Genomic DNA, 16787 nt, shown 5'->3' with positions numbered 1-16787 from the left:
TTCTCAATTCATTGGTGCATGTATTTAATTTCCTGTCTCCTTGTTTTCAGCCTGTCCTTGGATATGTTTGTGAGAAACCTGAGATGGTTACATGTGTTGTGGCCTCCAAGACTCTTAAAAACATGAAATAATTACCATAACTTCAGTATATAATTTTTTTTTCTTCTCTTTCTAAAGAAACCTCCAAAGAAATGTCTCACCTTCTCAGTTCTCAAGCCTAAGACCTTTTTTCTTTTCAAGGAAATGTGAGAACAGACATTCAGGAATGGGGAGCATGCCTCATACATGATTATAAAATCTGATTTGCTATGAAAAACAGATGTTATTCAAGAGCATAAAGTGTATATGAATATTCTACTTGAATAACATATAGCAATGTATAGTCCTTAAAGAAACGCTTTTCATAATCTAGATATGTTTGGCCATGGCCAGACTCCAAGATACACAGATTGAATTTCTATCCATCTCCATACACACATACCATACATGCACGCTCATTAATACCTACTCCCAAACACACATATGAAGCATATATCTAATCAACAAATACTTATATATAGTCCATTGATCATGAGAAATGTTCCAGCATGTTTCAGTACATAGATTTCCTTTCAGGATATCGAATCTTATTTTTGTGTGGAAGGTCTACAGACACTTGTGCAAAACAGGACATACCTTGCAGATTTCTTACGAAAGCATCTCAGCTGAAACACTCTCAATGAGATATAAAGTCCACGTCACCCAGGATAACTTTTTTCCAAAGGCCGGATTTCAGAGACACAGAGCTGTGTGCACACCCAGACACACACCTGTTTCTTCACTGACTTGAAATTACACCTCTCGTTACATGCGAGGTCGGGAAGCCATACTGCGATTTTACCTCTGCCTCGGTGGCACCCTGGAAATGAAATGTTGCCTGGCGTTCCCATGTACTCTAACAACCTTCACGGAACTGCTTTGATAAAAGTTTTGCCACATATAAAAGAAAGATGTAACACTAAAATGTGAACAAGCACAACTATCTATCATTTGGAATGCCTTTCTCATTGTGATCTAAGCTGCTGGGAAGGCTTTAGGAATTTGCATGTTATCCTTAGAGATGTCTGAAACCGCCTCTTCTGTTTCTTGAATAGCACTGAGCACATCATCAGCTTTAATCTTTAATCTCTTCTTCCTCTCTCCTCCCCTACAGAGAATCAAATCCTACAATCTATACACCGATAAAGCTCTTGGGCCCAGTAAAGTTTGGCTCTAAGTTTTGCAATAAAGAGAGGAAGATTTATTGCCGGGAACGCATTATACCAAAACAAAATCAAAGCTTTTTACAGTGAGGGTGGTGAAACACTGGCCCAGGTTGCCCAGAGAGGTTGTGGCGGCCCCATCCCTAAAGGCATTCGAGGTCAGGTGGGACGGGGCTCTGAGCAGCCTGACCTAGTTGGGGATGTCTGTGCTCATGGCAGCGAGGGGGGCTGGACTGGACGACCTCTAAAGGTCTCTTCCAACCCAAAGCATTCTATGATTCTATGATTCTCTAAACCAGTATCACATCCCCAAACTGTCCTGGGTGAAGGAACAGAAAAAGCAGAGTGCTCCTCAGGTGGCATGATTTAACATGGAAAGACGGGCATTCAGGGATACTTTGAACCCAAACGATCTTCTACTGAGGAGCATATGAGTTGATAAGCCCTGTCACTGCATCTCACCTCACTGAGACTATAAATGCAATTAAATGCTTCAACAGATAAAACAAACAAGCTAAACAAACAGAACCAAGTTTCTTCCATTCTTCCTCCGTCTGCTAATTCACACAAAACATGAGTGAGGACAGAAGAGAAGAACTTCTAGGATTTCAAACGCACACAACACCTACTTACCTTACATAAATATTCTATATATTTATGTACCTTTTGCCTGACAATACTACAGATATTAGCACTGCTGCGGGGAGGAGAGCTTGTGGGCAGCGCATACGTGTATTGTAGATATTTATAAAACCACTAGGAGGCTGCAATGAAATTACCTTGGAGTATATATTATGATTTTTCAAGAAGCATTTAAAACCACTACTATATTAAATTTAATCTCTCCCCTAAGTTTCCTTAATACACATTTCTCTGTATAGCTATACCTCTAATTTTGAATGTCAATATATATAAGCAGACATGTTGCAAATAATGTATGTCTATATCAACAGATACGGTCAATGACAATAATGTATATTCTTTTGTATATTCTTTTGTATATTATGGCCGTGTATCATTAAACACACATGCTGCAAAATAATATACATCTTTATATGCCATAGCTGGTGTTCTAAGATCCTATATGAGATGGTAATGCTTATACAAAAATAAAAAAAGAATTAAAATAATGAATGCAGGTATGTACTGCTACAGTTGCATACGCGAATCTGCATACCGTGTATATGCATAAAGCATAAAAGGGAGAGCAAAGTAACATCCACATTTGGTGTATTTGCCTCTTACCGTGGCGCGTGCCTGTTACACGCATACATTTAAAACTCACATATAATTTAACACTCCACATTCCTCGATATTTTTGCTATTACTTTTCATTTTGATACAATGATTTTATTTTTATCCACGTAAGACAGTTTGCAAATGATCTATTTTAAAACACGGTGGCTGAGCAGTATTTTAAGACACTGATGTGACAGCGCCCGCACTTTCAAAGCACCGCATACCCTGGGAGGAGCGTCCGGGGGCATCCGTGCCAGCCTCCCTGAGTTTCAATTCTTGATTGTTTACTCAACTGCCAGAAGATGGTCTAAAGCCCTGGGGAGAGCAAAACCTGTTTGGGCCATTGACATTGAGTATCCTTGGTGCAGGAAGTCAGGACCTTAGAGGTATCCATCATTACGCCTGCCTGAAGGCAGGCTGGAGCCAAGGAACTTGCCTGAGAAGCTAGTAAAATTTTAATGCACTCTGTAGTGCGGTCATGTCATACTCAGTTATGGCAAATAATCCCAGATGCCTGCAGAGGTAAAATGGAGCTGTAATGTGCTTGCCTCCTAACCCGAGCTGACAGCAATGATGTACGACTACCATTAGCGGAAAATATCACTTCAACTAACCCATGATCCAGCTCCGCTAAGGGTCACATTATCCATGAGGAACAAATTACACTCCCAAAGTAAATACAAATTTTCTACACAAAATGGGTACAAAAAAAACCGGAAAGGGGAGCCGGGCGGGGGAAGGGGGAGAAGGTAGGGGGAGCAAGGAGTGATACGTTACCTATGACAACGTGCTGCCGTGTGACAAAGATGATAAAGGACAGGACAAATCACGGGCTGAACGCGCCGTGGCACAGCCAGCCTGGAGAGCACGTACCCACGCCTGTAAACAACATGTTCGCTCCCCTTAGTGGCAAACACATAATCTTTTACAACGAACATGCTTGGCTCCGATTTTATTACCACTCTAGCTGTAGGGACCCTCTATGTGGCACATCAAATGAATAAAAAAGATCCTTATCTTTTCTCCTAATGGGCCTTAAACAGTAAGAAATACTTCATGATTGCCTGAGCATTGCTAGCATATAAAGTCTGGGTGATCTTTCACCCTTGGGGCAAGCTTAAGGTGCTGCATTTTCCTGAGTTAAAAAGACAACACCTGTACAAATATGCAGTATTAATCGCTCTGAGGGGAAACATCCTGGCTTTGCAGGAACAGTTTTAAGAATAATACTGAGAAACTATTTCTCTAATCCTACCCTTAGCCAAAATAAATATATGTCAAACAGTACGATATCAGTATCCCATGACCTGAAGTAATTACTTAAAATTGGGTTCTCAGCCACTGTTTCCCCACAGAGCCCTGTTTGCTAAACACATCAGTATCCACCATCCAAGGAGTTTTTTCAAGAATTCAGCTCCGTCTTATTATCGCGACTAAGCCCTTTGCCCTGCCAGGAGAGGGCTGAATGGGCCTGACGACTACGCTGCGTTTTCCTACCAGCCGCAACCTGGCACGCAAAACCTCCCTACCTACCCCAGGGAGGTCCGGTCTGGGGAGGGAAGGCTCCCACTGCAAACCCCTCCTGGAGCTGCCACATAAAATTCCACCTCTGTATTGCAGTCGGTCCCCGCTTCTGAACCTCAGAACCCTGCAGTCCCACCAGAGCTCCCTTTCCAGTGGTTTCCCCTGGCTTTCACTTCCAGTCCCTGGCTGAAAGTCCCGAGGTACATCTCATGCAACCTCAGGCTACACACTTATTTCGCAGGCTTTCTTACCAGACGGGAGACAACACGCTTAATATTTTGAGGTTTTCCTCTAGAAACCACCCCAGTCTTCATATACCTGTCCCTAGAGTTGAAGAGTGTAGAGAAAATAGGAAGAGAAAATGAACTCTGATGATACACCCTTCTTTCAGTAGCTCAAAAAAAGCTGTGAGTTCCCTCAATGACCAGAATTTTCCAGATGAGGAAAACTAGAATTTGTTATTTTTGTTATTTATACTCCCGTGGTGCACAGACACCAAACAGAAACCCTGGTGGAGTTTATGGACAGTAAGAAGAAAACAGATCATATGACTGGGGCAGCCATATACAAATTTAGCTGGCTCCCAGCTATCTATCTGCTACAGCTCTGGCAGCATCCAGGTGGCCACTTTTCTTTCAAATGCTACCCAAACGCTTCCTTCCCCAGGAGTGAGAGTGAAAAATACCCACCCCACCCAGTTTTGTTTCCAAGCATCTTACTTAAAAATCCCAAACCAATGAAACTGCCCACAAAAGAGTGAATTGCACCCGTCCATAAATGTAGTGGTCTGTAATATACAAGATGGCATAAAGCAATTTCATCACTATTTAATCCATTTCTGACAGAGCTTTTACTTCCAGCAACAGAATGGACAGCAGGCAGCCCTGTGCAAAGCAGCTATTTACCTTGGTCTTACATTTTCTGGCACATTTTACGGCGGGGTGACTTTGGGTTCTTACTGTTTCCAAAGAAAGGACAATTTGCTGTGCCCTGCACGTGTTTCAGAGGACAGGGAACAACAGAGCAGCCCTGATGCGCGGGCCAGCGCAGCTGAAAACGATGCTTTGTTTATTCGGCAGAGACACAACTAAGCAGGACACTTCAGATCTGGAGGGCAGGGAGGAAATGGCTTCTGAAGTTCCTGACCAATGAACTTTGCATTTATTCAGTGGTACTGAAAGGCATGGTTTAAAGTAGGCCCATCTCAAGTTCCTCTTATAATAAATATATCAGAGTATTTATAATTACCTAAACCAGCTGAGTTTGTAAAGCTGGGCTAAAAATCATGGTGGTTTTTTTTTTTTAACACAGCCAGAAGCACCCTGGAAAGCAAACTGCACACAAATGCACACACACACACACAAATATATAAACACTTGTATGTGTGGATATTTAACTACCAAACACTGAAATAGTCTACATACTAAACTGGGCGACATACCGCTGCCAAAACTCTACTCCGAAATCTGTCTCCAAAGGCCATACACAAAATAATTGTCCAAAAGCGCTTCAGAAACACACACAGGGTGCACGTGTGAACGCTTTTCTGTGTGTATAGATAGACACAAATAACCATTCCTTTTATCTGAGCATAGCAGAGTGATTTATGATATTTTCCATGCCGTAATCTTTGGTTCGTAGCTGTTTTATATGCAATCAAATGTATTAGCATTATCATTAAAAACATTCTGATGCAAGAAATACCATTCTTCTGCTCTCAGAGGGCTTTCAATGGCACATTATTTTTCTCCTCAAAGAGAAAAATAGTGAAGTCTCACAAGCACCATGTTCCCACCAGCACAGGTTTCTTAAGCAAGCACAACACCCACCCACCCTAATCCCCTCCCAGGCTGGGGTAAGCTTTGCTATTCTTCCCCCATGACCATACGCCAACACCCTGCAAATTTAGCCACCGCTTTGACCAACCTCTTTCCTCCCTCTGCGTCCTACACAGAGGCCACCCAAAGCAAAGCCCTCTTCAGCAGGAGCACTCGGCAGTGCTGGAGCTGCGGCTGTAACCAGCCAGCTGCTGCTGGGCCCTGGAAGAACACATTTTTATGGGATTCAGGAGCCTCATCAAGAGAGAACTGATTGGGTACCATTAAGATATACGCAGAATGAAGTCTTCAGTGCAGTAATTTTTCTGGGTTGTACATCCTATCAAAACCGGATAAAATTCAAGCAAGAGGCAGGCCTCCTCTCCTCCTGAATCAGGGATAAGTAACAACTCTGTGTACACTGCAAAGCAGTCCCCCTTACCGATAAAATATTTTCCTAAGAAGTGGAAAATCACTCAGGTGCCTCAGATTGAGCCTTATTTTTAAAATCAGTCTAATTAAAGAGTGGTGAGAGGAAACGGTAGACATGGCAAATAAAAGAGGACCTCACTCCTCACCTCATCTTTCGCACTTGCCTTCCTTACCAAAGCTGTTCGTACATCTTTTTGAAACAGAACTTCTTTTTATTTCCAGAAGATGAACTATGTGTTTGCACTTACGTTTTCAATATTGTATTAATTACCATGGGTATAATTTTGAAGACTGTATCTAGATATCAGAAGATAATACAATTGCACTTAAATGTGTCAGCTTGCCCTAATTTTAGATTATCAGCTCTGGAGACCTGCTCAAAGAGCAAGACTGACAGACTTTTTAATGGAGAAAATCTGAGTTCCCCTGGGATCCATACTTTTTTTTTTTATTTAGTAAGAAATCCCAGTGGCATTTGCTGAAAGGATCTCAGGAAAATGACATCTCTCTAAGAATTAGTGCTTCACATTCTGATGCAAGTCCTCCAAATATACTCTCCCTCTGCTGCCTCTTCAGGTTTTTAGCAACAGGAAAGCAAAACGGCTACTTTGACTGCCCCGGCCCAGTACTCTGTGCCAAATTGGAATGAAGGAGCACGAATCTATACAAATAGATAAATTATCCACCCAAAACATGTCATTTAAAATTGAGATGCTGACACAGCCTTAGCTACAGTACTGCTAAGCAGGGGCTGCATCACTTTTCAATTAAATATCTTTGTTTCTTCTTCCAGAGAAACCTCTGGAGAAATGTCTCATTTGAGGGCAGACATAGAAAGTGACTGTCTGTCGGCTCCCAATTAAAGGCTAGGGAAGACGTATTGCAGGCACAGCCATCACCTAATAGAGATCAGATATCAACAATGATTTACCCAGCCAGATAGATACATATTCAAGTGGAGGGAAAAAACAAAAAAGTAATGCTAACAGCCTAGGAGACATTACTTCTCCCACTCTGTCACCACTCACTACTCATGTGCTCCTCAGCTTCCCAGGTCCTGCTCCTTCCTGCGTTCTCCTACTTCACTGGGGCCCATCTAGTCATGCTTGAACCTACTCGTCTTCCGGCCACCTCGATCTGTCACACACCTTTCATCATACTGATCTGCAATTTTTTATTCAAAGGCACTGGTCTATCTTTCTGATTCCAGGTCTTATTTCTTCTAGTAGAAATATGTCTTGCATTACTCCTACGTCTTGTGGATCTCTTCTTTCTCAGGCACACAGAAGGATCAGTTTGGGTTTACTCTCAAAAATTCTAAATGAAGCAAAATTCTTTCCTTGCCATTTTCCAAAGAGCAAGTACAGAATTCATGTGCAGCACTATACCATATAGTCTGTATACTTCAGGATATCAAAATCTGCAAGAAAGAGTCCTAAATAAAAGTAGATCTCCTCTTCCTAGAAACATTTCAGGCAAAGAGGTTTCTGGTGGGAGAATAACTCTGCAATCTTCAGAATATATTGACCTAGGACCGACCAAGAGCAATCTGACAACTCACTGCTAGAACAGCTCCACAGCTGGAGGCTAATACCCTCATCACGATATAAGACATTTGGGTCAAGGATCTTAAAACTTCTAATCCTGCTGAGTACCTTCAGCTCCTACGGTTACTAATGAAAACTGGGGATGCCCACCACTGGTTATGAAACGATCAAGCCCTTGCACAGGGGTTTGGCACCCTCACTTCTCCCAGTGCATTTTGCTCATAGGTATTTTTGGTCCTAAAAATGTTATTATATTTAAAGTAGGAATTCAAAAATCTTCTGTGTCCTATTGAAAGAGATCTAAAAGATCCTGCCTGTCTGAAGAAAAGAAGTTTCTACTTGTCAGTTAAACAAAGGAATAACGCACAGCCTCCTTTATAGTGTGTACTTTACCTGTCATCCAACAGCCCATTATCATGTCACGGCAGAGTGCACTTTTCTACAGGTCACTTTGTTTAAAATGACATGGATAATGCACATGTCAGCAAGCTGACAGTCCCGACCGTCCTTCAGAGATAAAAACCGCAAGACGAGCGCCTGTTCTTATCTGGGGTACATGCCTTGGTCTATCATCTAAGTCAGGCAGAACATGATTTCTCCAGAGAGCACTTTTTTCATTTCCTGATTTTAAGAAAATCAAATAAGCACCATTTGTCTTCATCTGAATATGCTTGACCTGCTCAAATGATGATGTCTCGCATTTTATAACAGGCTACATATGCTGAATTCAAATTAACAGCAGAACAAGGCCTTTAGATCTTTGCTTAGGCTGCCAGCACAGGCTGAATAAATACACCAGGGTTAGCTGTCATCTTTCAGAATTGGGCCAGAGCTATAAAACTCAAAGCTGGGTCTGGTTCTGGGATTTGAAAAGCACTAAGTTATCAGGGGTATTTGGATCTGCACTTAATCTCATTTCATTAGGGTGGAAGACAAAATATAGATCACAGAGATGAAATACACATCTGGATTTTAAATCCTTCCCACACAAGTACTGGGATATTCTGTATGAGGTACAATCTTGAGTGTGTCTTGTACTGTGTTGCAGAAACCATCCTGAAGCAGCATACCACCACCATCCCAAAAAGCTGCCTCTCTGCCTTTTCAAATAGGAGCGCGGCAAGAGGAAAATACTGTGAAACGGGCAGAGGTTTAGCTCCGCAAACCTGCAGCAGTGGCAGGAAATTACATTTCTAGTTCTGGGTGCCATAAACATAGGAGCTGAAATTCAGTTTATCATCTTCCACTGCATAAGGAACATCCTGAAAATGAATAATCACTTCACAGGATGGAATGTAATGGTAATGCATTAAAAATTCATGTCTAAAAGTGCAGGTTAATACTCTGTGCAAAAACCCAACAAAACCTCCCCTTTCTGTTGTCACACTGATTAACTCCAGTGATTAGTTCCCTTATGAAAGGGAAATCACTGCAGTTCAAAGTAAACAGTGGTTCTTTAACACAGTTAGCAAATTATTAAGAAACATGGGGGGAAAAAATCTCTACTTGAGAAATTACTGAAAAACCTGAAGGGCAAAGCTTCGGCGGTTTCATAGAGAGCGGTCTTAAAATTTCCTTAGCTGCCTGCTTCAAAATCCTGCAGAAAACTGATTAAACTCATGAAAGGTGGATTTTAGAATATATCTGTTCTTTTCTCTTGTATAAGCTGGGTACCAGCATGGTCGTCTCTCTTCTTCTTGGCTTGACTTGGAGCTAGCTAACGGAACCACTCACGAAACTCTGAACAATTCAATGTTGTTATATGAACGATATTTTATGGCATTATTTTACCCTCCCCCAACTTCCATCCCCCAATTTATCCAGTGAAAGAGGAGGCAAAAGCGATTATATTATCAAAACACCCCTTAAGGCTCAACATGCAAATGAAAACCACAAAAACCAACCTGGAAATAAAAAAAATTAGACCAGCTGTTATGCAACGAGAATTTCATTTTGCCAGAGAAGAAAGGTAGATGTTAGTCTGTCCACAAGATAAAATAAGACATAAAAACGTGCATCAGTGTTCTGGTTCTTCATGACTATTAGACTTTTGAACAATAACCAGCATTGGAGATCAGCGCCTGACTCATATTCAGCATGACTTTCTTCCCTTTCTCCACTTAGAAACCCTCAGTTACTGAGATAATTACCAGCAAGTTGTGTCACTTGACTTAATGTACAGTTTCCAAATGTTGTTTCTAAAAAACAGATATATATATATATCTCAACCAAAACACTTCAGTTTGAGTTTGAAGACCCTTGCCTGCAGAGATGCAAAACAGGCGACAACAGTGGTTAAATAACTGTTAAAAAGTGCAAATGTGAGGGTTACAAACATATTTGGTTGCTGTTAGAATTTCCCAAGGGAAAATGTAGCCATAGAAAGGGTTGGTATTGAGACTGCTGTTCATAAACAACCCACACAAACTGTGGCATCAATATGCTTGAAGATGAATTGTGTTGCCTCCAAAATATTCATTAGAATTCTCTTTCCTTGGAGGTCTATTCCAAAATTAAATTAAAGGAAACAAAGTCTTTTCTTTGCATAAAGAGTCTTGAAATCAATCAGAAAAGAAACTTTAAATAAATAACAGCATAATAGGAATAAGTGAATGTAACAAATCCAACAAATTATTTTTGCTCCCATGCTGATTCCCTTCCTTACCTTTTCTTCTTGATCACTGTCGCTGTCACACTGAAACACAAAAATGAAAAAAGAACAGGTAAGAGAAATTTGCCACAGCAAAATAATAAAAAAGCAAGATTTCTATGAACAAGATGGCAGAAACACTCATGAACCCTGTGGCATCAAATCTGGTACCTTTAGGCAAAAGCTCAATTACTGTATGGGAGGGAATTTTACCCCACACTGTTGTTAAAGAAGATTGTATTTTTGAATTAGGAAAAAATTGCTCTGGAAACAACAAAAGCCATTTGCAATCACCTCTGTGAGTTGAATTCACATGGACAGACTCCAGAACTGGATCAGGGAAGAAGCAAAACAACATTTGAGGGCTGCTTGCTTTGTTTTCTTTTGATAGACAGTATTTCTCATACTGGCTGCCAATAAGCTGGTTTCAAAGGCTTCTCAGGCACGAGGGTATGGAAATAGCTTAGGTTTGCCTGTCCCAGAGGAGAATCATCTACAAGGTTACCATTTTACTCCAGGACCAGTCAGAGGGCTCGACCTGTGTCTTTGCTTACCCCTGCTGAACTAAAGAATTCAGATCTCACAGTGGAAGCAACAACAGGCCAAATTAATTCATTCACTGAGGTTCTCTGTAATTCAAGAGCAGTCCAGGTAGCAGGGCAAACGTCATACTATAAAATGCTGAACCGTGACAATAGTGGGTCTTGCTGTTTATCAAGAGCCATTACTCAATTTTTAAGTAACTTTTACTGTTGTAGAAATACAACAGGACTAGATGAATCGAGGTTCAGACAAGCATCAGGAATGCAAAACATGTTTAGATTTGCTAGAAGTACAGAAGCTGTGCTGGAAATAGGACTGCAAGGACCATGCAACTGACTCGCACCTAGCTGCTTCTTTCTTAGACACAGATTGGATTCATCCCAGCTAATTCTGGGTAACTATGGCATTGTCACACTTGGCTACCTCCACAGCAGAAGAATGAGGAAAACACCTCCTTCTGGGTTTTGTTTTTTTTTTTTTTAAAACTCCTATTTTAGGTTCTGCAGAACTGAATGGCCAACATCACCCGAGGATGAAGGCATACCTCTGCAGATCTAATGGCAGAAGTATTGCTTGTTTGGCACATGTTTTGAAGGAAAGCACAAAATCACCACAGAGCAGAACCAGGCTTTCCTAAATCAAGGACTAGCTGCTTGTGTTACAGCAGTCCTTAAGCCCTTGATGCATTTTTATCCTGTTTAATGCGTCTTTGTGTTTTCATAGGCGACCAAATTGCGTTGAAATTAGTTGTACTTTGTGAATTCCAAAGGTTAACTCTACAGTGGAATGTGAACAGACACAGCCAAATACACCCACAAATGTATTTGATTTGCACAAATCATTTTCTGTGTGATCTTTAATCATAACTTTTTTGTTTCACTGGCTTTTTCCTCATCTTCATCTGTACAGGGGGTGAAAAGGTGCCTTCCCCACACCAATGAGCTACATACTAACAAATTAAAGCTAAGAATTATTTCTAGGTATCTTTCAAATAATTTAAAATGAAGCAAAAATTAGATAAAATCGCAATCTGCCTTCAGACAATTCCAACCAGAAATGAAAGTAAAATTTATTTAATCACTGGAATGATTTATATAGCAGAAGTTGCACCTAAATACTCTGATAACAAACAAATGAGATGGAACATGAGGATATGAGACAATTTTTGAAACACTCATACGGAGATCAAGTTAATGAAGAGAGAGTACTTACCTGAAAAAAAGGAAAACTGCATATTTCTAGAACCGTATGTATTTACATAAAGTACTATCTACCCTTAACCTGTAAATATTATGCATTTTGACTTCAGCATGACTACACGTATGAGATTTTTGGTATGAGGTATGTTTGCAAAGCAATGTCCTAATTTACCAAAAAAGCAAACACGTGCATAGATTTTCATCCATGACACTCATTGCATGTCACAAAGAATTCCCACTTACTATCTCTATTTTACAGCTGTTTGAAAAATTCAGCTTTTGGGCTACACCACTTTATTCTGCTACTCGGTTACAGCCCGGAGGGCCCAGCGGTTCCGGGATCCCTGCTCGGTGTGCTCCGTATGCTGGGATGCGTTGTGGTGTGTGATGCATGTTTCAAAACAGGGAGCTCAGAACCAACTGCCTCATCTGTTTGTGCCCCCTGCCCGGCCCCCAGACAAACTCCCAAGCGAGTCCTGATTGCAATATGTGAATCCAAAAGGCAAAAGAAAGGGGGTAAAAAGTGGATAGATATGCAAGCAAGAACGTTTCCCTTTTAGCAGCAGGGTTCAGGGGGTTTTAGCGTGGCATCCGCTCCCGCTGCTGGGGCACACATGCAGCTGTGGTCACAGCGCTTTGCAGCCTCTCCTTCCCCCACCGTTTTTTGTCTGGTTTAAGGAATCTCTCCTCTGAGGTGGATTAAGTTTTTCCCAAATTATAAGCTTGGAAAGAGCTCAGGGTTTTGTGTTTTCTGCAGTGTGGAGGTACTTGGGGAGACGAGTGCTTGCCAGCAGTGACATCTGAATTTGCCAGCAAAGCAGTTACCCACATCCGAGTGAACCTGCAGCGAAAGTGCACAGAGTGATATTGGTGGGAAGTTATTTCCATCAAAGTGTTAAGCCTCCTGCTTTCCGACAGTCCAGTTCTAATTTCAAGGTCTGCTTAATTCCACATCAAATAATTACTGCTATACCCAGAAGCACCTTGTCTCCAGAGTTAAGCATATGGCAAAGGACTGAGACCTACTGGTGTCCATTATGGAAGCAGCACGGATGCCAAGCCGATTAAAAATGCTCAGGCTCCCTTCACAACATGCCCGGTGACTGACAGCTTCGCGATTTGGCCAGTCACTGTGGCTGCCAAAAAAGCCTCTGCTGCATGGGGGCCCACATGGCACTCTGAGAAAACAGTTCCATTCCTGGTATTAAATTCCCATACTGACCCGCGGACTTTGCTGTGAGCTCAGCAGGAGCGCACCATCCAATTTACAGCTCCATCCTCCAGAGCCCTCAGTGCCAGCCTCTGGCAGAGACGAATGATGGTCAAACCCCTCCAGCTCATAAATTATGCAAAGGCAATAAATGCACTCAGCAAACAGCTCCTAACGTTTGCCTAGCCTGGCTCCAGATACACTTTGTAAAACGCCAGGAGTCCTGCACATACAAGGCATCTATTTCACTCATAAAGAGGTTTTGTTGGTGGGATGCGAGGGAAGGAGACCCACTGTCCAGCAGCACTGTCCTGTTCCAATAGCAGAATTTTATGGACAAGCTGTGTGAAAGGGAAAAAAGGGAGGGACAGGAGGAAAGGGCTCTATGCGCTGCATTGGGGTGATATTTACATTCAGTACAGACACATGTGTGTTTGTGTGCGGGCATACACATTAATGTGCGTGTTTTGCACAGCCACGTTAAACTAAATTTTCCCTGAGGGTTAAATGTGTGGGTTTCCTTTGGTTCAGGGAAAGAATCAGACAATTTATATGCAGGGGTAACTCCAGAAAGACTTGCAGAAGAGGGGAAGAGGTTTGCTGCTCAGGCTGGAAACTGAATTGGAGCAGTTGTACGCTCTTCCCATGCCTTTGCTGTTTAGGCACTCCGGGCATTGCACTTGCACACACGTTCCCCAGTGGCCCTTGCTCTGATATGCTCATTTACATTTTTGGATGCATTTTCTTCCCAGAGGTGCTAAAGCACAAGGTGTTTCCACCTTCTGCAGGCTTACTGCTAACCACTTCTAGGGAACAGGGCTTGGAAACCACAGCTGACAACCATGAAGTTGATTACCCAGAATTACTGGTCAATTTGAAGACTTCAGTCTGCATTGCTTGCTCAATTCCTCAGTTCCTCCAGCATTTCCCTACCCTCCAGGGCCATAGGAAAAAGTAAAATCATTTAAGTACTTTGTGGTTCTTGAAACACCAGATGGTTTTGGAACCCAAGTGATGCAAATGCTCTGTACTGGCCTTCTGCTTTGGGCTGAGTTTCCGTATCTTGTGCCTATTGCAAAAAGATAATTTTTCAGTGTTCGCCCATGTCTCGTTTCAGGAAATCATGGGTCTGTGCACACGCTGCAACCGAATATTCTGCAAATAACTAGAAATCCAAAATACCATTCAGAGATGGCATGACCCGATTTTTGGATAACTGCCACTGGCTTCATCGGAAGCTGCGAGTGATAAGGTGACAAATCAGGACAAGGAGGCTGCAGACCCATTTTACACCTGAACAAACAGTGGCTTCTGTCTCTGATTCTCAGGCTCAAGGCACTTACTGTCTCTACACTGAACACAAGTCATGACTGACTGCGGTAATCCGGGGCCACACTTCGGGATTCTAGACTTTTCAGAGTCTGAAGCCAAACTGCCAAAAGTTGCCCTACATTATCAAAACCCCACCCAACCAACCAGCCCTTAGCTCTCATTTAGGCACTGAAATGAAAGCCAGATTAGCAAAACCGCTGAGCACCCATGGCTCCCACTTACGGCCAAATTTTCAAATAAGCATGGCACAAAATGCTGTGAGATCTTTTCAAACCACAGCCTGAGAGGCCCCTCAGAGGAAGGAGCCTTTGAAATGGCTGTTTTATGCTTTTGAAGGTCTTGTACTGGGCAGAAGGGACTCTAACGGTTTTCCAAAAGGACCTACAGCACTACAAACCAAATCAAAAGCAAGGGACACATAAGGCTCACTCAAAACTAGCTCTACAGATACAATTCTCAGGGGACACATGGAAACATTAAGGTTGCCCCTAATTTCTATATAATCGGGGGCAATAATGAGACCAGAGTGACAATGACTTGCTCAAAGTGGCCATAGCTATCATTTAAACTGTTCAAACACCTTTAATAACTGAAGCGTGCAGCCACCACGTCACTTGACACACACGTGCCAAGTGTTCAAGCTTCATTTTGCAGTCTTGCTGCAACTTCACGCTCAAGCACTAATCAGAATCAGTCACCCACAAACTCGCATTTTCATATATATGCCACAGTCAAAATTCGAATAGTTGTTCCGAAAATCAACCGAAGGTGAGGAGGGAACATACAAACTCGGAAGGTCTTAGAACCAACAGAAATGGAAGCTCTTCTTTCTGCCACAGCTTAAACCTTCTAAATGAATGCTCTCAGTCTGGGTTGTGAAAGCATAAGTTGCGTTCCCTGCGACACAGAGTATGCACACATATAACTGCAGAGGGAAGTTGAAAAAAAACTTTTCAATTCCCATTTGAGGTTTAATTTCTGCTGTGTTTTGTAGAAGAAAAGGAAAACTGAGGATTGGGCTACAGATTAGTTGTACCTCCCAAATCCCCTGCCCCAGCTGGAGGGAGCACAAGTTAAAATGCGCAGCACATCTCCCACTGCACCCGCAGAATGAGACTGATCCCAATGCCACATTTCAAAAATCAGACACCCTATGAGGTTACAGCTATAATTTGAGCCCATTTTAATAGCTTGAGAGAGTCTGGTCCAAATCAAGCTGAGTAAATGTCTGTGCCACCTCACCAGCTCATTCAGGCTGAAGCAACACTATGGATTTCTAGGTACCTTGCTGATTGAACACATTCTTGTGCAAAAAGTGGCAATCATTGAATATATCATGTACAATGACATTGAGGATGGCATTGTTCTCTATTCTGCTCAATGGACTTTGCTGGAACAGCTATTTCATATCTTGGATCCATTTATCATTGCCACCAAAGGAGTCAGTGCTGCTGAAATGCCGGTGCTGAACAAAGTGATTCTACTCATCTGTCTGCTGAAAAGAAATCTGAAGAAAATGAGGGAAAACCCAGACCTCAGCCATGTTCACACTGACATTTACAATATTCTTGTCCATCTATCCACCAGTGACAAACTGACAGCCCTGGAAAGGGCAAAGATGATATTTTAGCTATACAATTAGACCTTTGCTTCCAAGAAAAAAGGAGGAAAAAAATATCTCCTAGATGAAAGGAGACACAGACAGGGAATAAATGGGCAATTTTCTAATTGACGAAATGGAGACAGGCACAGTCACAAAGAAACTAAGAGCAAGGATTTCATTTTTTTCTTTCCTAACTCTTACTTTGCCTGTGAGTAGCATTCAGCATGGAGCTCCTTGCCAAGGAATCTTATATATAGCATCTCGCAAATTGGTTAACATCACCGTCTGCTTAGCAATTCTTCACCATTATCCACAGTGATTCACTGTAAGGAATGACTCTGAAACAGAGATGGTCTGAGAAGTTTAAGGTCTGCTTTCTCAAAAGCTAAAATTATGGATTATTCACAGAAAAGTCCCATTTTACACAAATTACCTTAGTCTGGACAAAAG

At 41.9% G+C, this 16787-nt stretch overlaps 1 protein-coding gene across 6 annotated transcripts in view; it reads right to left on the bottom strand.

The window, feature by feature from the left end:
* AUTS2 (activator of transcription and developmental regulator AUTS2) overlaps positions 1-16787 on the bottom strand; it is a 792628-nt gene that overhangs the window by 234781 nt on the left and 541060 nt on the right. For all 6 annotated transcript variants that reach the window (XM_064468137.1, XM_064468136.1, XM_064468140.1 and 3 more), the window contains one exon: positions 10466-10495. In XM_064468137.1, the coding sequence (XP_064324207.1) occupies positions 10466-10495 (30 nt within the window). The remainder of the gene's footprint in view (positions 1-10465; positions 10496-16787) is intronic.

The sequence above is a fragment of the Phalacrocorax carbo genome, chromosome 17, assembly GCF_963921805.1.
Source record: "Phalacrocorax carbo chromosome 17, bPhaCar2.1, whole genome shotgun sequence".
NCBI classification, from domain to species: Eukaryota; Metazoa; Chordata; class Aves; order Suliformes; family Phalacrocoracidae; genus Phalacrocorax; species Phalacrocorax carbo.
The sequence above is the reverse complement of the archived record's forward strand: the minus strand, read 5'-3'. Positions and strand labels throughout refer to the sequence as shown.